The 22,880-nt window shown below is 40.1% G+C and overlaps 4 protein-coding genes across 11 annotated transcripts; 2 read left to right on the plus strand and 2 right to left on the minus strand.

The window, feature by feature from the left end:
- Positions 1-2,317: 2,317 nt before the first annotated feature.
- Positions 2,318-9,670, minus strand: LOC120800608. Of its 7 annotated transcripts, none has more exons than XM_040146833.1 (9): positions 9,588-9,670; positions 6,416-6,556; positions 5,917-5,956; positions 5,472-5,587; positions 5,152-5,208; positions 4,683-5,066; positions 3,214-3,336; positions 2,641-3,070; positions 2,318-2,539 (listed from the first exon to the last, which is right to left on the minus strand). In XM_040146833.1, the coding sequence occupies exons 2-8, from the start codon at positions 6,482-6,484 to the stop codon at positions 3,026-3,028; spliced, it is 834 nt and encodes a 277-aa protein (XP_040002767.1). In that variant the 5' UTR covers positions 6,485-6,556; positions 9,588-9,670; the 3' UTR covers positions 2,318-2,539; positions 2,641-3,025. The 7 variants fall into 7 exon arrangements, with proteins under 7 accessions (XP_040002767.1, XP_040002765.1, XP_040002763.1 ...); XM_040146831.1 differs by lacking the exon at positions 9,588-9,670 and adding an exon at positions 7,728-8,011 and having other exon boundaries at positions 6,416-6,540; XM_040146829.1 differs by lacking the exon at positions 9,588-9,670 and adding an exon at positions 7,728-8,011.
- Positions 9,671-10,072: 402 nt separating this feature from the next.
- On the plus strand, positions 10,073-12,316 carry LOC120800607 (heme oxygenase-like). The gene is made up of 6 exons (XM_040146827.1): positions 10,073-10,231; positions 10,405-10,464; positions 10,992-11,103; positions 11,233-11,448; positions 11,583-11,855; positions 12,006-12,316. Exons 2-6 carry the CDS (start codon positions 10,412-10,414, stop codon positions 12,192-12,194), a joined length of 843 nt encoding a protein of 280 aa, XP_040002761.1. The 5' UTR covers positions 10,073-10,231; positions 10,405-10,411; the 3' UTR covers positions 12,195-12,316.
- A 673-nt stretch (positions 12,317-12,989) lies between these two features.
- On the minus strand, positions 12,990-17,655 carry rnf11a (ring finger protein 11a). The gene is made up of 3 exons (XM_040147488.1): positions 17,205-17,655; positions 16,114-16,286; positions 12,990-15,072 (listed from the first exon to the last, which is right to left on the minus strand). Exons 1-3 carry the CDS (start codon positions 17,301-17,303, stop codon positions 14,901-14,903), a joined length of 444 nt encoding a protein of 147 aa, XP_040003422.1. The 5' UTR covers positions 17,304-17,655; the 3' UTR covers positions 12,990-14,900.
- Positions 17,656-19,117: 1,462 nt separating this feature from the next.
- LOC120800357 (branchpoint-bridging protein-like) lies at positions 19,118-21,741 on the plus strand. Of its 2 annotated transcripts, none has more exons than XM_040146421.1 (4): positions 19,118-19,321; positions 20,411-20,578; positions 20,661-20,810; positions 20,899-21,741. In XM_040146421.1, the coding sequence occupies exons 1-4, from the start codon at positions 19,319-19,321 to the stop codon at positions 20,962-20,964; spliced, it is 387 nt and encodes a 128-aa protein (XP_040002355.1). In that variant the 5' UTR covers positions 19,118-19,318; the 3' UTR covers positions 20,965-21,741. The 2 variants fall into 2 exon arrangements, with proteins under 2 accessions (XP_040002355.1, XP_040002354.1); XM_040146420.1 differs by lacking the exon at positions 19,118-19,321 and adding an exon at positions 19,359-19,639.
- Positions 21,742-22,880: the final 1,139 nt, after the last annotated feature.

Below are 22,880 nucleotides of genomic sequence, written 5' to 3' on the forward strand. Positions count from 1 at the left end.
ACAGACTGAGTAATAAACACAAGAACGTTTTGATGTGCATTTCATCTGTAATTATGCGATGCCTTTCCTATCTGTCCTGAGTTTCTGCTTTTGTCCCAGAGTTAAAAGATGTCTATTTATTTAGTTTCCTTACCTATTTTTCTATGTATTCACCCTAACCTCTCATATGTTGTGTATGGGTTAATAAGAACTAAAATAACTGATAATGGCTGTGCTCTCACTCAGCGATGCATTCATTTCACCAGAACCTCTCTTACCTCTGTCAACACATCTTAATTTTCGCAGTGTGCATAATATGCCACACCTTGTCAGTCCTGTCGAACTACATTCTGCCTGGACTTTTTAATTAGAGTGATATGCAAACATGTACAAAACACATGCACCTACAAATGCACAAAAAAAGAATATCCCCAACATATGGCATTGCAAGTTCACTAAGACACCACAGAACAGTGCAGTATTTCATAAAGACTGCACACATTTAGCCTTGAAGTGAAACTCAAACTTGGCATTGAACTAGTATGAAAGTAAAGAGTATTTGTGCTGTAGTATGTTCAAAGCTGACATAACACTGGCAACCCTTTGCTCAGACCTATGCACAGCTGGTATAAATACACAATGCACATTACATACATGGGTAAATTCTGGTGACCAAAATAAAATGGCCTGCAAAGCTTGTGTGATTGATTATAATCGATAATTTACTGCAACAGTTAACTCCCACTTACTCGTAAATAGATGCATTATACGAACTAGAGGAAACGTACTTACTCAGCCTTGTGAGGTCACGGATGCTGTGTTCATGTGTTATGGTCTCTGAGTGCTCTGTTTGTTCAGTTGGCACTGAACTATGTCTCTCATCCAGGCAACATCAGTAGATGTTGGCTCCCAGTCGACTACTGACAGTAGCCTCTGCAGGTGAGGTTCCCCGTCTCAGGGAAGTGCCTGTCTTACCACTCCCAATTTTGAACACATGCACACACTCGTAAGAATATTTTTTCGTGCACAACAGGTTTCTTTGTTTGCAGGCTGCTAAGAATTCCAAGATGGGGTGGAGGAGATGTGTCTCAGGGCAAATGTGAATCATTCAACCTAAGTTTTATCTACCACACCCACGAAGCATCAAACCCCATGGATGTCTGTCAAATAAGCTGTCATTTCAGGTTTATAGTCATTAAGGTTAGTAAAAGTAAAAAACACCTGTACATATTCCGATATGCTGCCAGTGGTGGGAGAAGTATTCAAATCCTTACTAAGTACCAATACAGCAATGTAAAAATAATCCATTACAAGTAGAAGTCCTGCATGAAAAATCCTACTTAAGTAAAAGTACATGAGTATTAACAGCAACAAGTAGTTACAGTATTAAAGTACAAGTACTGGTTAGGACCCTCTGACTGATATGATATAATTAGATTATTAATACTGAAGCATCAGTGTGTAAACAGCATGTTATTGTTGCAGCTGCTGTAGGTGGAGGTAGTTTGAACTACTTTATATACAGTTTTATACACAGAGACACCAGATAAGGGGTCGTGAGATGATTAATGGGAGAGGAAAGAAGGAAAAAAAAAAAGGTTGTGATTCACAAATCTGTCTTCAGGATCTTTGATAAGATATGGGATCATTTGAACATTTATTTAAATTAAACCATGTGAGGAGTTTACAGGGAAAAATCCCTATATGATGGAGCTGTTAACAACTCATAGACATCTGAAATGTGACCCCCGGCTACACACTGCTTTTTGTAAGACATCAGGGGCCAAAAAGGTCAGAAACCACTGGTTTTTAACAATGTGTTGTATTTTAAAAGCTTGTTCTATTATCCATTGTGTAAAATCTTCATCTTAAAAGCAACTAGTAACTAAATCTGTCAAATAAATATAGTGGAGTAGAAAGTCCAATTTTTTCCTCTGAAATGTAGAGGAGTGGAAGTATAAAGTAGAATAAAATGGAAATACTCAAGTAAAGTACCTCAAAACTGTACTTCAGTACAGTACTTGAGTAGATGTACTTAAGTTATTTTCCACCACCGTATGCTGCAGTAGTCATCCCGAGGCAGGACTGAGAGCAGGTCCCAGACAGACATGACAAATTGACAGTATAAATAGGACCTTCTCTCTGCTTGTGTTGTGTGTCAGTGTCAGAGGGGAACCCGCTAAATTGTTCTTTGCAGTTTCATCCTTCATAGTGCATAAAACCCTTGAAGCCTCAAGCTTCAATTCTTCAGAGTCCGGGCCTTTTGGATCATCTAGGAAATGTTTTTAAAATCACAGGCGTTGAATTTATTGCTAATTAGAGCAATTACAGACAGATAATTGACCTCATTATGAAATTTGTCTTACAGTTACATTTCAAAAGTAAAGATTTACAGTACGAACCAGAGGTGATTTAGTAATTTATAAAACCACATGGAATTGGCTTTAATCTCTCATCATATATTTAGGCTGACATCAGTCAAGTGGTTATGTTGCAGAATTACAGATCTGGAAACACAAACACCTACAGCTTGAGCTCCTGATGAGCTCCGGTCTCCCATCTAGAAAAAAAAAAAAAATTACTGGTATAAATTACGACTTAAATGCACAGGGAATAAGATAAGCCGTTACATGTCTGAAAATTTAGAAAACGTTGAATCACCTATGGTTGCTCTTGGCTTATTGGAAGAGCTCGTCAATGCAACGATCACACATGTAAAGGAGAAATTAATTAATTAATGAGTGGCTTCTGCATCTCAACTGTCTCCTATGAAGTGTCACTATTCTAATGAAGAAAAGTTAGGGAATTTAGTGTTCAAATATATCTTTTAATTAAACAACCAATACAAAAATGTTAACTGATACATTCAAGTAAACTTACATACTTGTACGTAACACAAAAATAAAGTGTAAAGTGCAAACAAATATTCTTTTAGAACAAAATAGATACATATTGAAATAGATTTTCTATATGTAAACTAACCTAAAGTGTCTTTCAGCATATGAGAACTTGCTGTGTATGTGGCCAGTGGGGTCTTCATCATCAGTCACAGCCCAGGCATCACATAAGAGATGTTTTCCATAGTTGAGGCCTTAAGTAAGAAATAATAAAAAACAAATGTTTCCTCCTGAAGTCCTAAAATGCTGGCTGAACAATCATGTCAGTTGTGCACATGTACAACTTGTGGACAATATGCGGTGTGCGTGTGCACGGCCAAGTGTCAGTGCCTCTCACCATTGTGTGTTTTGTGCAGCTCCTGAGCTCTGGTATCTGTGCGGTCAGGCAGATTAGAGGAGCCAAGGCACACACTAGGGAGTCCAAGAGCAGAGACAAGCTACTGGACATGCACACCATTTTCTGCAGAGACACATAAAGAGGCCGAAGATTCCTTAATGCAATGAATATGCTGCATGTTCTCCAGAGGCTAAATGAAATGCCCCCCTCTTGATCCTGATCTTAGTTAGTCATTAGACAGAGGAATGTAGCAAAAACACATGTTCGTGTCAACGCTGGAGCAGACTAACCAGTCAAGTGTTTTAAATTTTAGGACTGCATTATCTCACAGCCTTCAAAATGTCTTTCCACAACTTTTCCCAAGATACTATTTGTACAAATTAGTTGTTCATTTTCAAAATCTTTAAAAGAAAACAACTCTGAATATATTCACCCTTCTACAGTAACAGGTATATTGTAATAGAAACACAGTTATTTCTGTAGTTTCTTAATTTCATCTGTAATCATAAATACATAAAAACTGTTTAACACTTTCTTGGATTTTTAAATATATTTTTGACTACGCATAATATATTCTCTTAAATGATGAGGGGAAAAAAAAAAAAAAAAAAAAAAAATCAGCCGTACTATAAGCAGATCCATTTAAACATAAAAAATAAATTTAAAAAAGCCTGAATAAAGAGCAGTTTTCGACACTTGGTGGGAGGAACATTGTCTGATTTCCTGTACCTCAAAACCCACTGTAAACAGCTTCAGAAACTGTTCACTGTTCACGTAATTTAATTTTGTCCTGTGGCTTTTATGTGCATTGAATGTAAATTAAGTGTTGTTTGATGTACACCTTAGATGGGTGCAAAAGAAAACAAGATCACGCAAAAGTTGGATTTTAACTTTTGTCTTATAATGTACAAATATCAAAACAACAGGTACCTTCTGGGAGTTTTAACTAATCAAAATTAGATTGATGTTTCGGTATATTTTTCAGCTCAAGGATGAAAACTGACTTTTTTTTTTTTTTAAATTACAAAATATTGTGCGAGTATTGTTTTCAACTCTATCTTGCTCATTGTGTATTTTTGTCCCCCAAAATCCATATGCCTTTGTAGTTTTAATTTGGTTGGGATACTGCTGGATGTCTGGTATAGCGAGCTGAACTCACTAATCTCCAGTTGTTGTATTTGCCCACTCATTTGCTCAGCCACTGTGCCAGATAGGCATGACATCCCCCATCTGTGTCAGTTTAAAATGTTAATAGAGAAAGATGACAAAACATGTAGTACTATGGGTTCATGAAGCAACACTTAGGGTTACATCGTGATTTGAAAGATTCAAAGTGTGAATGCAGAGCCGCTTTGTTATATTTGTAATACACTCACAGTATCAAAGAAAGCACCATTGACCAGCATTCAATAAAAATCAAGCCCAAGGTTTTGAGAAAATTTTGTTTTATCTTCTCTGAATCTACTTACATCTGTCTCCTGAAGATGGTGTCCAATCAGGGACAAGGACTCTCCCAGGAGGTGTAGGTGAGCTGCAGCACTGACTGGATTCCTATCAGAGCAGCCAGGACTCTTGGATGTGGATCTGAGAGTGGCCCAGGCTGAGCCAGTGGGACTGCACATGGAACTAATGGGAGTACAGGTGTCAGTCATGGGGCCAGATACCGCTGGATTACCTATAGAGCTAACTGTAGTGGCCACAGTTGCCACTGAACTTGGAAGAGGTATGAACGGACAAGCTCTGTGGGTTCCTGGAGTAACAGGAGGGGTGACAGGTCTGGTAATGGTACAGTCTGCTATGTTGTGCTGGTCATCTAAATACACCAGGTACTCTAGCATGGAGCTTGAACTTGCCTGGGAGAAACGCACAGGTAGAAAAATGATGATGAGTACAAGTCAAGGCAGAAAGTGTTCTTAGACGAATCTTTTGGACAATTACCCGATCAATGCTGCCCTCTGCTGTGCAACATGAATGCAACACGTCGTCTTGGATATCCTGTGAGAGAGTTCATACACTATATTAGTCCTGAGGCTAGAAAGGATGGGTGAAATCACAGCCAGTTTATATCAATCCTGAGCAATGAAGAGTTTTAACAGCTGTGGATTTGTATTGATCATTCATTTTGAGTAAAGTTTTTACTAACAAGAGTCTCCAGCCAAAGTTTGTCTGGCCTCTTTGATGATTACATTTTTATCGATCTTCTTACGATGCAAAAATGGATTTAATCCTATGTTCTCACATCTCATATATTCTCTCACCTCTCCTCCCCCTCCTCCTCTGTCTCCCCACCTGTCATGTGGCATACACACTGGATAGGCAGGCAGGAAGCCCGCAAACTCAGCTCCATAGAGGTCAGGCTCAGTTGCACTGTTACCTGCACTTAGGGAGGTTAGAAATGACAAATTTTACTTTAATTAATACCTTACAATTTTAGGTATGATTCACAAGCTAGGCCAAAACCTGACATCCCGATCTAGTTATTTATATACAGATTATTTATAAAATTACATACGGTGTGATAAAAGATTTTTTCTGCAATGTACCTTGTATTCATATGTGATTACAGACTGTTTTCCCATTATACATTTCCTCATCTAATGAAATGTCCCCTTTCTGCACCCTTAGACACTGTGGTCTTTTAATAAAATTATAATAAAATTAAATTACATAAACAGAACTTTACCCTCAAAGTTTACACCTTACCAGACTGTTGTCTCATCTTACTGAGGGTGCCTTTTGGTTCCTGAAAAAGTTGAATAATAAGCCATCCTATTTAAGGTAACCAGGGAAACTCACAATACAATCATAGTATTTTGCCCACATCAACAATGGTACCATGATAAAGTGATTGTAACAGTCTTTAAAAATACATTTATAATAACTGGGAAAGTGAAGAGGAAAACATAACCCTGCATTGTCATAACAAAAAAAGGGCACACCATTCAAATTAACTTTGAGTTCTATAGTTTCATAGAAAGCTGAGATGAGACAGCTTGTACCAAACTGCACAGTATGAGCCTACACACAGCCATAAACTTTTAAAAGGCTGCCACAAAGTAGCAAAGTTCAGCAAAATTCAACAAGATTGATGCCAGTGCATCAATACGGTAAGGCTTGGAAATTGGATGTGTATTATGATTGGTCTCAACCCCACATCACAGTTCAGTGTTGAAATTCAGTTGCAGCGGAAAGATCATTTCACCTTGTAAGGCCTCGTCGTGCCATGTTCCTCAACATCTGACTCTGGTTCCTCCAGGTCCTCCACATCCATCACAAAGTAACTGCGAGACTTTTTCTTCTCCCTCTAGCTGCGTCCACTCACCAGGCCTGCTTTGCCATCCACCTATACAGGCAGCAGTGAGAGGGAGAGGGAGTCAGACAGCGGCAATATTGAGTATAACATAGATGGAAAAAAACGAGGTCCAGTTAAGACTGTAAGCAGAGTTGCAACGATTAGTTGATTAGTCATTCTGATGCTCGATTAACCACTATACTAATTTTTCAAGTAAAAATGCCATACACCTGTTGGTTCAAGCGTATTTCTGAAATGTGAGGATTTAATGCTTTTCTTTGTCATACATGAGTGTAAATTGAATATCTTTGGGTTTTAGACTGTTGGTCGGACATGAGAAAATATTCAGTATATTAATTGGTAATGAAAATCGTTAGTTGCAGCCCTAATTTTAAGGGAAAGTGTTGCTTCGAAAATAAATAAATAAAATAACGTTAAAGTATAACTAGAAAACTTTTCAAACTTATTATGCTGATGCTACTGTTTGTGTAACCCTATTTGAATATGTGGCAAAAAGTGAGGGTTAACAAAATGTATTCTGCTAAAACGTGTATGAATTTAGCAGGGCATGATTGCTGAAAATATGGCACTGGCACCTGGGCCAGTGAATGGACCATTACCTGTCAATTTCAACTTTACAGTATTGTGGTATGCATCTGGAAGCAAAAAATGAGAGAAAATAAGACAGTTGTAGTTGCAGTGTTGCCAGATTGGATGGTTATGCGGCCCCGGCCTTCTTCATTAATTGGACAGGGACAGTTTATTTGGGCGGGTTTTTCCCCAATGGTATCATTATTTCGGATACCCATCGTAACTAAACGCCCATTAAATGCATTTAGAAATGAAAGAAAATAGATGCTTGAGACCTTGCCTGGGAATCATCAGATTTTTAACTTTTCTGCAGCATCAAAGCAATCCAGTGATGGTTATCTGAAAACCCATGAGCACACTCCAAACAGGAACTGCTAATAGCTAATTCGGCGTATTATTTTTTCCCCCCTGAATGTAAACAAATATATACGCCGACTGGAAAGGTTATAGGCACCGACTGAGCTACTTATTATCGGTCAAACGTCTGGCAACACTGGCTAGCAGCTTGGTCACTGACTTTATTGCTTTAATGCTGCTGATAAAACCGGGTGAACTTGGGACTGACGGTTCCTCCCCTGATACGATAGATATGTTCAGATATGAGGTACCAGGTTTTTACCGAGCTCTGCACCTGTTATCCGAGGCAAATCGAGACCAACGCACACGGAAGTGAGCTGAGGACAGGCTGTTCGTGTCGGCGTATTTCAGGTCCAAAGTTTAGTCGTCGGCGTTTTCCCGTTACACGCTGTGAATGGCACCGTGGGACTGAAACTTCCCCAGAAGCTAACGTTCATTTTAGGAAACCTTTTGTGTGGGCGCATGCGTCTACTTGAACAACGAAAAAACCGTGTAGCCGACGACTTGTAGTAAAAGCCTCAGCTCCGTAGCATCTTATTCGCCGGCAGCCTCGGGTTAACTCACTGAACGGCGTGAGGGAGAAACTGCCGATTCACGTTTAGCACTCCTCCGGGCCCTCCCTCCTCCCCTTCCCCCGCCGTCGGTCTCTCTGCTGAGCCAGGCTAGACCAGGGCGAAGATTGGCAGACTTAACGGATCACCGGCCATGACGTGGAACTGCCGCTGGCCGAGCAGACGCACGTTAATGATTCGCCAGTTCCAAGCGACACATTTCTCGTGTGCTCGGCAGAGCGCACACGTCCGCCAAGGCCAGTGCCAAATAACATACACCGGACTTCTGAGGAGGGGGGGGGGGATCCTAATTCATTGTAATGGTCTGGATCTGTCGCGAAATTGAAAGGGCCCATCCACCAAGTTCGGTGCAAAATCGGTTCTGTACTTTTTGCGTAATCCCGCTGACAACAGCCCAACAAGCAGAGACGGGTGATTCCTCCGAATACATGTTTTTGATCTTTGCAGATTATTAATATGCATTCAAATGTGCGCAATTTTAAAATATCATTTTTATGCGGGCCTTTACTCAATGGGAGTATTTACACTCCATGACCAAAATATGCATGTCCTTATATGTCCTTATACTTCTGCTATTGTGGGTTGAGTTTGGCCCCTTGTTTCCGGTTAAGAAAATCTTTGATATCGGTCATATTTTAGCAAAGTCAAATCAGTTTTTATTCAGCCTATGTATCCCAGAAATTACAAATCACAAATTTGACTCAAAGGGCTTCTCGATCTTCGCAACATATGACACCACATATACAAATAGGCATTATTGTCTTTCCTGTTTCAACATGAAATGCACCTGTGCTCAAAGGGGGATCCAGAAAGAAATGGTTTTCCAAAGAAATCTGACTGGCCAGCACAGAGCCCTGACCTCAACCCCATCCAGCACTTTGGGAATAACTTTTGGGAACGTCAACTGCAAGCCAGGCCTCATCACCCAACACCGTTGCCTGACCTCCCTGATGCTCATGTGGCTGGATGGGAGCAAATCTCTGCAGCCAGTGTAGAGGTTTTTACATCAGTACAGTCTGGGGATGAGGCAGTCACATATAAGTTTTATGTTCAGGTGAAGTACAGTTGGTGATTTCGGGGCCATTACTAAGTTTTTATTTTGTCTCGTCTTGACTGTTGTAACTCCGTCTTCACCTGCCGGTTGCTCACAAGTAGCCCAAAAATGCTGCTGCTAAGCTTTTAAACTGGTCGTCAGAAAGATTTTGATTTCTTTGCATTGTCTCCCCATCAAATTCAGAATTCAATTCAAAGTTCGCTCCAGGCTTAAAACTAAAGGAGTCTTTTGAGCTTTTTGCTCCTTCATTTTGGAACTCTGGAGAGAGTCCAAAACGTTTTACCATTTTTTAATCTATTTTACAGAATGAACACGTCATGATGAATGCTGCACAGTTATATTTTTTAAAATCTGAGCTGTTGGTGTAATTTTATGAGTTCTGTCATTGACTTCAATTTAAATAAATGAAAGAAGTTTGGGCAGAATTATAGCAAAGCAGCTTGTTTGGTCCCATCCTTTAAAATACATGTAGCCTCCACTCCCTGACATTGCACTGCATCTACTGTACCTGTATACGTTCCCGGGATGACCTCTTGTCCTACTGAAACTTTTTCTTTTCATGTGAAGGTTGTTAGCCTCAGTAATCTAGTAATGGGCTTAAACTTGTTTCTTATGAGCTGAAAACTGCGGCTCTATCATCTTGATACAGTCATGTGATTGATTTTCTCCATGATTAGTCACTGTTTCAACACTTCCTCCCTCTCCGCCTTCAGAAACTCACGCTGTCATGTTTAGAGTCGGCTCCTCCTCTCCTCTGGTTCAACTTTGGAATTCCAAATCTGCACTGTCACGTTTAGCCCTCCTCCCTCCGGTTTTTCCAGGGCACTACTAAAACTTCCTTACTCATGCTAAGTCCCTCCCTCAGCATTTTTCCTAGCCGTGGTCAGAGTTGCTACATCATGTTAACCCTCCTCCCTCCTACTATTTTTGCTGAAGTTGCCAGATCATGTTTAGCTGAGGTTTTGTGACTCTTGAGTTCCTGTTTTCATTCAGCTGATGGAGGGAGGAGACAGAGGAGCAGGGTATAAAAAAGGGAGAAGACTGTACTGCAGACACACACAGCACAAACAGCACTGGACCATCAGAGACGAAACAGTGAATCACTGTGGACCTAGATCAAACTACCAAACCTGAAGGACTTTATCCTAACTGGTGAGTAAAACACATTATTTACATTGCTGTTTTTTTCTCATACTTTGAATTTCGTAGCCTCATGTTGATGTTTTATACCTCTCGAATCACTGTATAGTGTTGATGATCGTGCTAGCAGACGTTTTATGTTCCATAAAGTCATATTTCTGACATTTGTAAAAAAAACCTTCCAGGGCCAAAATGGAGACAGATCAGAAGACTCAGCAGACAACTGCAGGACAGATGACAGACAGGTAGGAATGAGCAGCACTTGGATCTCTAAGTCCTCTCTCCAAACTCATTCACATTGTGGATAATACCAATCTGTGACATGGTCTTAGAATTCTAAGTGTTCAAACTGGATTTAGTTTTACTGTGCACAGAGAAATTTTTTTTTAATTTAATGTCATTAAACCAGATTGTGTTGATCATATTTGCATTAGTGCTGCAGCGACCAAATGTAGGTCTCTAGTACAGTATGTGTAGACTTTATGTTTGTGCTTGTGAAGTTTTATCAGCTGCATGTTGCCTACATTAGAGAAACATCTGCAGGGGAAGTGATTCATACAATGTATTCACATAATTTAACTCTACTTTGGAGTTCTCTACTTTCCTTATGTTTATTTAGTTCCGACCTCTCTAAACCCCTTCACTGCTTTTCTGTCAATGGTGCCAAGCACAGTAACCATGGTGAATCATGACTGTGATCAGAAAGTACCTATTTTCAATACAATCAAAAGTTGATCTTTCTGTCTTGACTGTGATTCATTTCTTTTTGCAGGGATCTGTCAGAACAAATCAAAAAGGTGACTAAAGAGAGTCACGTCAGGGCAGAAAACACAGAAATTATGCTGAGCTTCCAGAGGGGACAAGTCACCCTTGCACAATATAAGGTAACATACAGTAGTACAGCTCAAATATTTAAATAATTTTACTTTTTCAAACCTTTACGTATGGTGGTTTAGTGGATACTGGGGTCCGGTGGCTTTTGGTCTGACACCGCCTCTCCTCCTTCTCTTCAGCTCCTCCTGTGCTCGCTGTACGAGATCTACCAGGCCCTGGAGGAAGAGATGGACAGGAACTCCAACCACCCTGGTGTCGCACCCATTTATTTCCCCGCTGAACTGGCCAGGGTGGAGTCCATCGAGAAAGACCTGGAATACTTCTACGGCCCGGACTGGAGAGAGAAGATTGTTGTCCCTGCAGCCACTAAAAGATACTGCCACAGACTCAGACAGGTTCGTTGCATCATATCATACATGTTACACATGCTTATTTAAACACAATTCTTTAATTCATATGTAAATGCATCTCTGCTCGTCTCCTTGGTGATACTGAAATAACACTCTTCATCCCTGATTTTTTTTTCCAGATCGGTAAAGAAAATCCTGAATTTCTGATTGCCCACGCTTACACCCGGTACCTCGGTGACCTGTCTGGAGGGCAGGTCCTGGGTCGAATCGCCCAGAAGTCCATGGGGCTTAAGAGCAACGAGGGTCTGTCGTTCTTTGCCTTCCCCGGAGTCTCCAGCCCCAACCTGTTCAAACAGCTCTACCGCAGCCGGATGAACAGCGTGGAGCTGACGGAGGAGGAGAGGAATGGCGTGCTGGAGGAGGCCGTCAGAGCCTTCGAGTTTAACATTCAGGTGAGGAGCAGTGATGGTTAAGCAGAGTGAGAAACCTGAAAGCAGAAATGTCACTTTGCTGACAATTCTACCTTACAAGTCAACCTTTTCCCTTGCAATTGCTTATGAAGTTACAAGCAGCCGATAAACGCTCTTGCCTTTGTTTTACAGGTCTTTGATGATTTACAAAAGATGCTGAGTGCCACCGAAAATCAGCTGCAGAATGGTACAGCACACTCCAAACCAGTGCAGGCAATCCAGACCCCTGGAGCCATCATCAGCACTTCCCCACTGCTGAAGATGGTCCTGGGACTCTTTGTGGCTCTGGCTACCGTCAGTATGGGAATCTATGCTTTTTAGAGACAATGCACAACTATAAATACCATGTATAGATCTGTTGCTGTTAAGATTTTATGATTTTTACTTTTGTGCTGTAAGATTATTAAAAACCATTACCTGGTTATAATTTTGTAAGATTTTAACTGTCTGTAAAAAAACAAAATATTGTGTAATATTTTTGTAATTTAACAGAGAACCACATTTATATGTACATTGAATGTAATGGCTTTTTAATTTTACAATTTTTATGAAGAATGCGTTAAATTTTGAAATATGTATGCTTTTAATACTGTAAATGTTATTTTTTTAATAAAATATTTTGTTGAAAGAAAATTCTCTGTCTCTTGCAATTTTGTGAAGTATCTGTATGTGCTTGGGTTGGCACTGTTCACGCATGCTATTTTGTTGTAATGGGTATGACACTGATGTTCACGGTCCAGCTGGTTGACATTTCCACTAATGTTTTGGCATCTGACTATGTGCCAGCTGTTCATCTGGCCCTTGGACTTATAATGGTCCCTGTTCATGAGATTGCACAATTACTGCACACAATTGCTTATAAGCACGGGTGGTGATGATTTTTTTTCATTACTGATTAATTTCTTAATTAACATTAAGAAATCAATCCATCAATCTTTGTCTAATTAATCAAGCAAAAAAAACAATCTGTAATCAAATCCAATGTAGATTTATGTAGTGTAATGCAGTGTTATGTAATGTAGATTGATTTTTGTCAGTCCACTGACTGGCAAAGTGTTTCACCTGAAACAATGCAACATATCCGTATTAGTCAAGAATTGTAATTTATTCCATGGATTCAACTACAACACCACATTCAAAACTGCTCTATAAATGAAACGGTCTGTCCATATCGCATGTTTCCCCTCGTACAGCGAGTTGGTACAAATAAGTTGTTAGGAATGGGAGTCACAGCCATTTAATTGAACAAATTTGGTAACTGGAGTCACTAAGCAGTGTTCCAGCTGTTGTGTGATTACGTCCTGTCACAATCAATTAATGCTAGTGTTCATATAAGTTAAAAAGGACCTATGATTTAGCCAAATAAAAAGAAACCATGCTTGTTCGCCACAGTGACCTCTTCCGCTTTAATACATATGTAAGAAACAGCACACCCGTGTAAAATTTGGTATTCCACTTTTATTGTGTTTTCATGATTTTCCTAAAACCTGTGCACTGGCGGCACACACATTATAAATTAAAACACAAAATGACTTAACAGCAGCCAGAGCAAACTTCTGGCTTCATCCTAGGCCTGTTTGACAGTGACAAAAATCAGTACAGTGCTGGTATCTGTCTCTCCCTAGAGGATGACTGAAAAAAAGCAAAAGTCATGTCAGAAATGATTGTACTTCACTGGAAGTGACTTACCTCAATCGTAAAAGGCACAGCAGCCTGAGTGAATCAGAAATGTCCTCTTATTTTCACTTACACTGTCCAAATCCTTAAAAGCTGAAATAATTCTTTACATTCAAGATACATTTCTTTCTACTGCTGTGGCTTCTCTGTCACATTTTTACTTGTTTGTGCTATACATTATGCGGTCAGTACCAAAAGATATAAGAATTTTGTTGGACCAGACCCAGGAGCTCTGGAAATGCATCACTTGCTGTAGGAAAGCCATCAACACAAAACAAAATCCAACAGCTTCACACTAGAAAAAGAGCGGTAAATACAACAGGGTTTACAACTGACGGGGTTAATTCACAACGTTAGCTACTTCAACATGCCAATCTCCGCTAACCATCCCCTCAGAACACACACACACACACACACACATACACACACATATCAAAACATACAATCATCTATGAAATCTCTAAGCTACATAGTGCCAGATGAGGGGTATCCCAAGGTGCTTTAAGAGGGACTGCACAGCATATCTTGTCTTTGTAAATGTCACTGACAGTAAACAATGAAAAGGGACCACTAAGGACTGGTTTTTCAAAACAAAACAAATAGCACAAACCCGAGGCAAAGCAAAGGACAGGATCCATATTGTGGAAAGGCAAAAAAACGCAATCCATATTCATAAAAGCAGCTTCAAATAAAAAACAGTACAGACAACAAAACCTAGTCAAATAAAATAGAACCAATCTTCAGATATCTCCAAAAGCTGAAATAATGATTCTCATGAATTATGATGCGACCTCTTCACATATCTTTGCTCAGAAAACTTGAATTATTTTTCTGTGATTTAATGACTGCATTTCAGCGGGGAGGCCTGGGTTTATGTGACATTCAAGGCCATGGGTTCTTCTGAAAACCACAGAACTTTCACTTCATGTTTTCACTTCAGTTCCTGCATTTTCTCATTTGATATAACATATTGCACATTATGTCTTGAAAGGTGAAGTAAATGACATTGATGACATGCATTTAATCACCATAAAAAAAAAAATCACAAATTAAATTTGACTGTCAGTCATAAAAAAGTGAAATTACTTTGCAGTAATATTTTGCTACTTGTACAGCTCTCCATATTCTTCATCTAGCTTGATTTGGCACATTGTCCTACTATTAACAGCAACGAGTCAGACCTAAGCGATGTACTGTAGGGCACAGTTTTCCACATCTGACTGCATCCTAAAACACCTTCCAAAAATCTGCATAATGCCACATCAGCTCGGCTACCTGTCTGAACAGCTAGGACAGTTTTGGCTAAAAAGGTGCGGTTACTTTTAGGCAGGAGCAGCCACCTGGGGCTGCTCAGATGGTTTCGTAAGTGGACAGCAGGGCTGCATCTACCGGCTCCATGCAGGAGGGGCAGGTGAAGGAGCGCATCAGCCATGGGTCAATGCAATCCACGTGGTAGATGTGAAGGCAGGGCAAGAACCGAATGGGATCGCCATACTCAAAATCCATCATGCAGATCACACACCTGTAGGAGAGAGAAACTCATTGTCTATCTTATTCATCTTCAAACATGAAGAAAACAAGAAGAAAACTGTAAAATTAGGTCAGGTTATTCACTTTTACAAATTTTTAAACAGAATACAAGAAAACTGCCACGAGCAGTGTTAAAAATGAACATCCTCATTGATCTAAATGCCCATTTCAACCAACAGCAAGTATGACTACAATTTGTGTGTCATAATAATATCAGACATCATTCAATTTAGTTTTTGCCAAATTACCAAATGATTTATATTAATCATTTACCCAATAATTTTTCCTAAAACTCATCTCAGTGGTATAAACTTTAGATGAAATTTACTGACAAGTGGGTGAGGATATGGTAAAAAGAAGAAACAAGGGGTAGATCGCTCCTTTATTCCAGGCTGCCTCATGTTGAAGGTATCCAATGTACTAATAGGTTAAGCACCTGATATGACATTCAATAGTCATAGGTCCATGTATAGCTTATCACCACAACAGTGGTGGTAGGGCTGTGCATCTGTGCATGCTGTAAACGTTTTTGCCGTTGACCAAAACCCTACATTATTTTAGTCAGTGAGCACTTTATTCACTTAATATGATGTGATCACTTTCTGACCTGTTAGAGCCATTTATATAATAGATACATATTTGTACATACTTTATAGTTTGCAGTATTTAATTTGCAGCTTTATAATTTAATTGAAGTATGCTAAACTAGGACCAGTGGTGACTGCAGCCAGCTATGGCTTCTGATAGGATAAAGGGTATAACAAACTGTGATTGTTAGTTTATTTAGAGCCTGGAGATCACACTAGTCTTTGACTGTGCGTTATGTTCTTATAGTGCTTAGGTGACTGAGCCAAACAACAGTGACTTATCTTTCCAAAGACTTTAGGCGACAGCTTTATTTAAAAATGGTAATAAAATGAACCCGGCCCATTATATTCCATCAACACCACATGAAAATTAAAAAAAAAAAAAAAAAGAGAATTAAAAAAGACCAAACATATAATGGGACGAGTTTTGCTTATTAAAGACTCACTCTTTAACTTTTTTGTCAGAGGGGTCGGAGCCTGGGTCAAAGATGCCTCTGGGCAGGTGCTGAATGAGACCGATACGCTGGGCAATGCGAACCTGCTCCTCCTCAGTCAACTGGCTGGCCAGACGACTCTCACCTGGGGTGGGATGGTACACTGGCACTGGTCGGGTGCGCTCCTGAAAAGAAGGGACAGAGGAAAACCTGCGTCATCTATGAAGCAAGCCCTCTTGGAAGGGGGATTTTACATATACAGAAGAACAAGGAGAACGAGGAGACCCGCAACATCATGGAGTCAGTCTGATAACATGAAGAGTCAGAAGACAATGAGACAGCCTGAATCCACAGAGGAACTGTGGCAGATTCTACAAGATGCTTGGAACAACCTACCGGCCAAGTACCTTGAAAAACTGTGCAGAGGTGTGCCGTGGAGAACTGATGCTGATTTGATTTAGGTTTTTCCCTCTTTACTGCACTTTGTATGGAGTTAATTGATAAATAAAATCTATTCATGGCAATACTTTTGAAAGCATCCTCACTTTACTTTTAGTGTCTAAAACCTTTACACAGTGCTGTATGTCAGTGTTCCTGTTGCATTACAGGCTGAAACATACTGGATTTCTGAGGCTTATACCGAAATTGATCATGTCAGTTTGGTTTGTTTTCATAGTAATTTGGAGGACATGAAACACCACGATGTTCCTGTGCTTTTGTCAATACTAGGAGAATGGCCAACTTATGAGCAGTGAAGGATGACATAAACACACTGTTGTCTGGGATTTTGGTTGTAACAGTCTTTTAAAATATATCTTATTTGATGTCTGCATTATAGTTACGGCTAGATCCAGTTTTCTGAATGTGCAGCACAATGTGACAATGCCTCCCCCAACTTTTCTAACACAACCAATTTACGATAATTTACAGTATGTAAATGTTGCTTTGCAGATACCGAGATTCTACAGTCTGCAGTATGATGGCAGGTATAACAATCCCCATCACTGATTAGTGGACTTTATGGTAATGGATTATTAAAAGTAATGAGGTGAAATGCTCTTAAATCCCCGGAGTGTATTTAACTTGAGCCCAGGGCTGCTCACCTGGTAGGGCGGCGGAGGCTCTCCGGGCAGACTGCCCCCCTCGGACTCGTTCAGCAGCGACAGGTCATCCGCCCCTTGCGAAAACAGACAGTTCCCCATTGAACTGAGACCACCATGAGAGGCTCGACTTGTTTCTGAGGCTGGCACCGACACTTAGCGAGTGTCAACTGGAGCTAAGCTAACTCACTGCAGTCTGAACGATTTGGCTTGGCGTTGGCTTAGCTAGCTGTTAGCTGGTAGTTTGTTGACATTCCGTGAAGAGCTAAAAGGAAAATCGACGGGAGAAGCGACGTCGCTCACTCGCCCAGTGCTGAGTTGTACGGTGACTGGTAAAACAACCGGTGACTTAGATTTTAACCGTAACAATAATGTGATTTTTCGTGTTGCATTCTTGTGTTTACAAAAAAAAAAAGAAAATACAGAACGGAAATACCGTCATCAGGAAGCTTGCATACTGTCAGAGTAGACAATCAAAATAAAAGCAGGGACTTTTAAAATTTAAGAACTTGCTATTAAGTACTAATATATCCCTCAGGGGGAATTTGAGTGCTATATTTTCTCTTGTGAAAACATTGAGTCAACAGATCATTTGTTTTATGACTGTATGTATAGCAAAACATTTTGGGATGATGTTCATTACTAAGATACTTGGATGGACTGATTTTACAAGGAATTGTTTTTACATTTTTGGTATCATCTGGAAAGACAAAGGACATGAGCTGGTCCTACATAATATTATCATACTATCATTAGTAAATTCTATCTGCATAAGTCAAGATTCAGAAAAGTAAACCATCCCTCTTACCTTTCATAAAGAATCTGTCTATTAACTTTGGTCTGTCTGATAAACCCCTAGTACATACCTCCGATAACCCTTTTTTTTGTCTCTCTTTTTCTTTTTTGTGAACTTTTATCTAGCTCTGTCTGGTGCCTATACATCTGTACAATTAATTTTTAAATGCCATAATGGTTGTAAATTGTTATGTTCATTGTGTTGATGAATTTAAAAAAAAAAGTTATTTGATGAAATGATACACACAATATAAAAATATTATAGGAAATTATCAAAGAAAGAGATGCAGGTTATATTTTCTAAAGGCAGATCAATTCTGATTTACTAATTTTAATGTATTGTAATGAAATGTATCTGTGGTCTCAATATGTTATTCAGCTGTAGTTTGAAGGGAAAAAAAGTTGATTGGATTGGTTGACAGATGATCAGGATCATGAGCAAAAACAAACAAACAAAAATCAAAGAAAACGAAAAATTGTAATCAGGACATCCCTACTTTTTAACTGATGTCTGTGACATTTTTAAAATGTCAGACATTTCCCACAACCCAAAATGAAAGAAAAAGCATCAAACCCTCACATTTTAGAAGCTGGAACCAGCAAATATTTGGCATTTTTGCTTAAAAAAATAACTAAAGTGATTATTAGATTAAGAAAATGTTTGCTAATTAAAAAGAAGAAACAAGAGGTATATCGCTCAATAGTCATAGGTACATGTATAGCTTATCACCACAACAGTGAGGTAGGGCTGTGCATCTGTGCATGCTGTAAACGTTTTTGGTGTTGACCAAAATCCTACATTATTTTAGTCAGTGAGCACTTTATTCACTCAATGTGATGTGATCACTTTTTGACCTGTTAGAGCCGTTTATATTTATCGGTTACAGATTAATCTTGGGATAGAGCAGGGGTCAAGAAGAGTATTCTTTATTTTTAATTTTATTATTAATGAATAAATGTATTTATTTATTTCATATAATGCACTTTTTTTTGTCTCTTGGAACCCAAATTCAACGTTTGTGAGGCTAATGCTTTTATTCTGAAGGACTGTTACCGGATGTACAGAAAAAAATTCTCGCACAGCCCCCTCCACCTGCCCCCCCCCCCGCCCCCCGGCGACGCCAGAGGTTTGCAGCCGCTCGATAGAAACTGCATCTTCGTTTGCATAACGTGCGAAGAAAACGTCCCCGTAATTTTGTCGGTTAAAGTTGTGAGCGGAGCGGAATTTTCCGGTTTGTGACGATCTGCCTGCGTTCCGTCCTGCTCCGTTTCCGTCCAGGGCGAATTTTATTGATTGAAGAGAGACTTGAAAGGGCTTAGAAATGGTAAGAAGAGGCGACACATGCTGTACCATGGCGAAAAGTTAGCCCCACTGTAAGAAATAGCTTTGTGTGGCGACATAAAACAGCTACTGTTGTCATACTTGGGGCAGTTAGCTTCTGCGGTGTTGTGTGATGGGCTGAGCCTGTTTAAACACCGCATCGAGCGGCCGGAAAAGGGGACACATTTTCTACATCCTAAACATGCCAGGCAACACACCTGACGGGTCGCACGTTTCGTGAGTCAGTGCAGTCGCGAACCTGCGAACCTGGAGGGGTATTCTCCCGCCGTTACCACGCGGAGACGACGACAAAATGCGATATGTAATCAAGCTAAAAAAAAATATCGGCAGTTATCTCCATCAGAAAGTGTAGCTCCTGATCGCTCGCGTTAACGGGCCACATCTGCAAGCGGGCCAAACGGGAATAAGGGGTTTGCAAGGCTCGGCAGGGAGACTTGTAACGTTATCTTGAGTTTTAAAACCAGTCTCGTGTCGAAGTCTTCATTTATCTGTTCAGTGACCGCAGGTCGTCCCTCCTCTCCCCTGCAGCTGGCTGCCAGCCTCACCGCTCTTCCTTCATGCCATTGGTTGATTTGGAATTTGAGAGGTTGTCACTGAGAAGCTGGAGTATACTGAACTCCTTTAATTTGATTATATTTAATATTATTTATATATATATATAATTAATATATTAATTTCAGTCAGTGTTTTGCACACACACAAGTTTATTAACAGGTGAGTACAGCAAGCGGAGAAGGAGATGAGGGACTGGTGAAAACAGGTGTCTTTGAATCAGAAGATTTGAATCAGCCTTAAAAGCCACCCATGCTAAATACATGTGCAGTTGTTGAGTGTAAACACCTCCTTGTGTTATCATTAACCCCCTGGATTTCCAGAAATATTACAGAGGACATGACCACCTTATCCCCAGTGGTAGTTACTGCCCCTCAGTACTAGATACTCATTTAGTTTAGAATATGGACAGACGACCCCTGTATCATATTTCAGTTTTCCAGAAAGACCAGTCAGAAAATTCACTGTCAGACAGAGACTAGTGGATACAGGATGATTCTGTCACTCTTCATACGTTTAGGCCACAGCTCCTCCTCCACCACCAGCGCCGCCACCGCCGGCACTGCCAGGAAACCTGGCTCCTAAAACCCCTCCCAAACCGCACCCTCAGCCTGCTGCAATACCTTTTAACGGGTACCCTCCCATCCAAGAGACGTTTCCTTCACCAGAGACTCTACCTGATGCTCAGGTAAGTGTCTCCACCACCATCTGGAGTTAATATTGGTGTGAGAACCTTGAAAGATCTCATTGTGAAACCTCTCCACATCCAGGGTGAAGAAGCTCCTCCACTTTTCCAAGTGCAAAATGGCTCCCTATCTCAGTCGCCAGAAGGACAAGAAGACGTTCCCTCTGAGAGTGAAGAGAAATGCCATCCAGTGCAGGAAACTGACCCTGCACCACAGGCACTTAATGGTCCACAGGTAGATTATCTTTAAGTAGATGTTCTTTTTCGCTTTCCCTATCACGTAAAACGTAGGAAATAACCATTCAGTTTCTTTCTTTCTCAAGGTAACAGAGCAGCAGGATGAACAAGCTACTCACATGGACCCGGCTGGAGAGGGACAACTGGCCTGAGGCACTAACGTTAACTAAAAACTACTTTTACCAGCACCGGAAAATGGCGCTCTGAACTTCACCTGAAACATTGTAACTAGGTGTAATTGAGAAAGCACATTGTTTTATGTTCTGGCTTTGTTTCTTTCGTACAAATTTCAGCCATATAATGTTATAGTGCCTTTGAGAAACTTTGAACTGAAATGAGCTGAAAGATAGATATTTTAGTGACATAAAAATAAAAATCTAAAGTAAGCTTAATGTAAATAACATCCAAATTCTAAAATATTAGGACTGAGTAAAAGCACTTCTATTGTATATAGTTTCCACTATTTATTATTTAAAGGGAAACTTTACACAAAAAGCCCTGTTTCATCATCATTGTTAGTACTACTCAGTGAAAAACGGTCTGCGTTACAAACTCGGGGTGTGGAATCTGAAAGACGTGGACATTTGTCGGGCGGGGATATCGGCTGAATTAAGGGAATTGTGGTTTTGTCTTGGAGCTATACCTACACTACTTGAAGTCAGGATTTCTCGGCCACTGCCGTTTCAAATTTAACCATTCTGTTTTAATCTGTCTCTCATGAGTTCCCCAATTCTATGGAATTATATGCAATACTAAATCGTGGAGTTACCCTGTTATTTACAGTATATACTCTAAGGTTATAGTACTTAAATCCCAAGTAACATCGCTTGGGATTATTGATGTCGTTTTGTTGTTTATTGTATTGCACATTTTGACCGAATTTTTTTTTTTTTTTTGACTTTCCAAAATGTTTCCATAAATTAAACTCCAGCCTGCTTGGAACATTCACAATTTCTTTGCGTTACTGCTTCAAGGAAATCTTGAAAATACTTTGGTGGTAGTGCTTTAGTCCCCATATGTAGGATTTAACAAAGAGTCTACAGCCATGCTAGCAGCAGAGCAGTACTAAATGAATATATGCTGATCTTTAGCTGGTATGTTTACCATGTTTACCATCTTAGTTTAGTGTGCTAGCATGCTAACATTTGCTAGTTTAACGCTAAACACAAAGTGCAGCTAAGGCTGATGGGAATGTCTGTTTTACAGGTATTTGGGCAAAAAGCCAAATACTGGACAGATATCAATTTTAACCTGATACTAGACAAAAAGTCAGGGATCACTGTGATTATTACATTCATCATGTAGGGACCACGAATCTGTGTCCCAAATTTCAGCATCCATTCAATCGTTATTGAGACATTTCACTCAAAACCAAATGCTGGCACTAGAGGAAGTGTCATTTATTTTTCACTGTATAAGTGAAAACTTTGACCTGCTGTTGGCGCTAGATGAGAAGTCAGTGGATGGATGTGTATACCGAGTTTCATGGTGATCCATCCCGTAGTTTGGGTATTTCAATCATGACCGAAGAGGTGGTCTCTCAGACAGACCAACATTGCTATCCACGGAGCCACGATTCTAGTGTGGCTAAAATCCCTGGATTCTACTTAGTTACATGAAGACGATTGTACTGGCATTTGCTCATTAGCATAGCGTATGTCTGCTATATCATGTGATTAATGCAGGACATCAGGCAGCTCCAGAGCTGATTCTTTATTTTAGGCATTAGGCTATAGAAAGAAAGACATGGCACAGCAAGATGGTACAGTCAAGAACATCCTTTTTATTCAATCAGGTGCTGCTCTTCTCAAACTGTGTTTTTCTTCTTATGGAAAAGAAACTGTAATTAACACATGCATTTCACCTAGAGCTCTGGGGGTGTTCTCACAAAGAAGTGGTGCTGCACTGAGGGTGTAGACAGAGGCATAGAAGAGCTGGGAGTAAGGGGGCCTAGGGTGCTGCCTATTACACCAATAACCATACACGCTTAAGAAGATAAAGAACAAAATAGACAACAGAACGAGGACGCGGAGCAGTCCAGCATGAGGTGGTCAGAGGAGAAAAATGG

Source organism: Xiphias gladius, chromosome 15, assembly GCF_016859285.1.
Source record: "Xiphias gladius isolate SHS-SW01 ecotype Sanya breed wild chromosome 15, ASM1685928v1, whole genome shotgun sequence".
In the NCBI taxonomy this organism is placed as follows: Eukaryota; Metazoa; Chordata; class Actinopteri; order Istiophoriformes; family Xiphiidae; genus Xiphias; species Xiphias gladius.

Bases quoted from the DNA above. Each gene is read 5' to 3' on its own strand.
- LOC120800608 (XM_040146833.1), bottom strand. From the start codon at position 6,484: ATGGATGTGGAGGACCTGGAGGAACCAGAGTCAGATGTTGAGGAACAT. The intron at 5,957-6,415 runs GTGAAATGATCT...CAACTTTTTCAG, and splicing joins GCACGACGAGGCCTTACAAG to GAACCAAAAGGCACCCTCAG. The intron at 5,067-5,151 runs GTAATTGTCCAA...CGTTTCTCCCAG, and splicing joins CAGAGGGCAGCATTGATCGG to GCAAGTTCAAGCTCCATGCT.
- LOC120800607 (XM_040146827.1), top strand. From the start codon at position 10,412: ATGGAGACAGATCAGAAGACTCAGCAGACAACTGCAGGACAGATGACA. The intron at 10,465-10,991 runs GTAGGAATGAGC...TTCTTTTTGCAG, and splicing joins GCAGGACAGATGACAGACAG to GGATCTGTCAGAACAAATCA. The intron at 11,856-12,005 runs GTGAGGAGCAGT...TTTGTTTTACAG, and splicing joins CCTTCGAGTTTAACATTCAG to GTCTTTGATGATTTACAAAA.
- rnf11a (XM_040147488.1), bottom strand. From the start codon at position 17,303: ATGGGGAACTGTCTGTTTTCGCAAGGGGCGGATGACCTGTCGCTGCTG. The intron at 16,287-17,204 runs GTGAGCAGCCCT...CCTTCTTTTCAG, and splicing joins AGCCTCCGCCGCCCTACCAG to GAGCGCACCCGACCAGTGCC. The intron at 15,073-16,113 runs GTGAGTCTTTAA...TCTCTCCTACAG, and splicing joins TCTGACAAAAAAGTTAAAGA to GTGTGTGATCTGCATGATGG.
- LOC120800357 (XM_040146420.1), top strand. The intron at 20,579-20,660 runs GTAAGTGTCTCC...CTCCACATCCAG, and splicing joins AGACTCTACCTGATGCTCAG to GGTGAAGAAGCTCCTCCACT. The intron at 20,811-20,898 runs GTAGATTATCTT...TTCTTTCTCAAG, and splicing joins AGGCACTTAATGGTCCACAG to GTAACAGAGCAGCAGGATGA.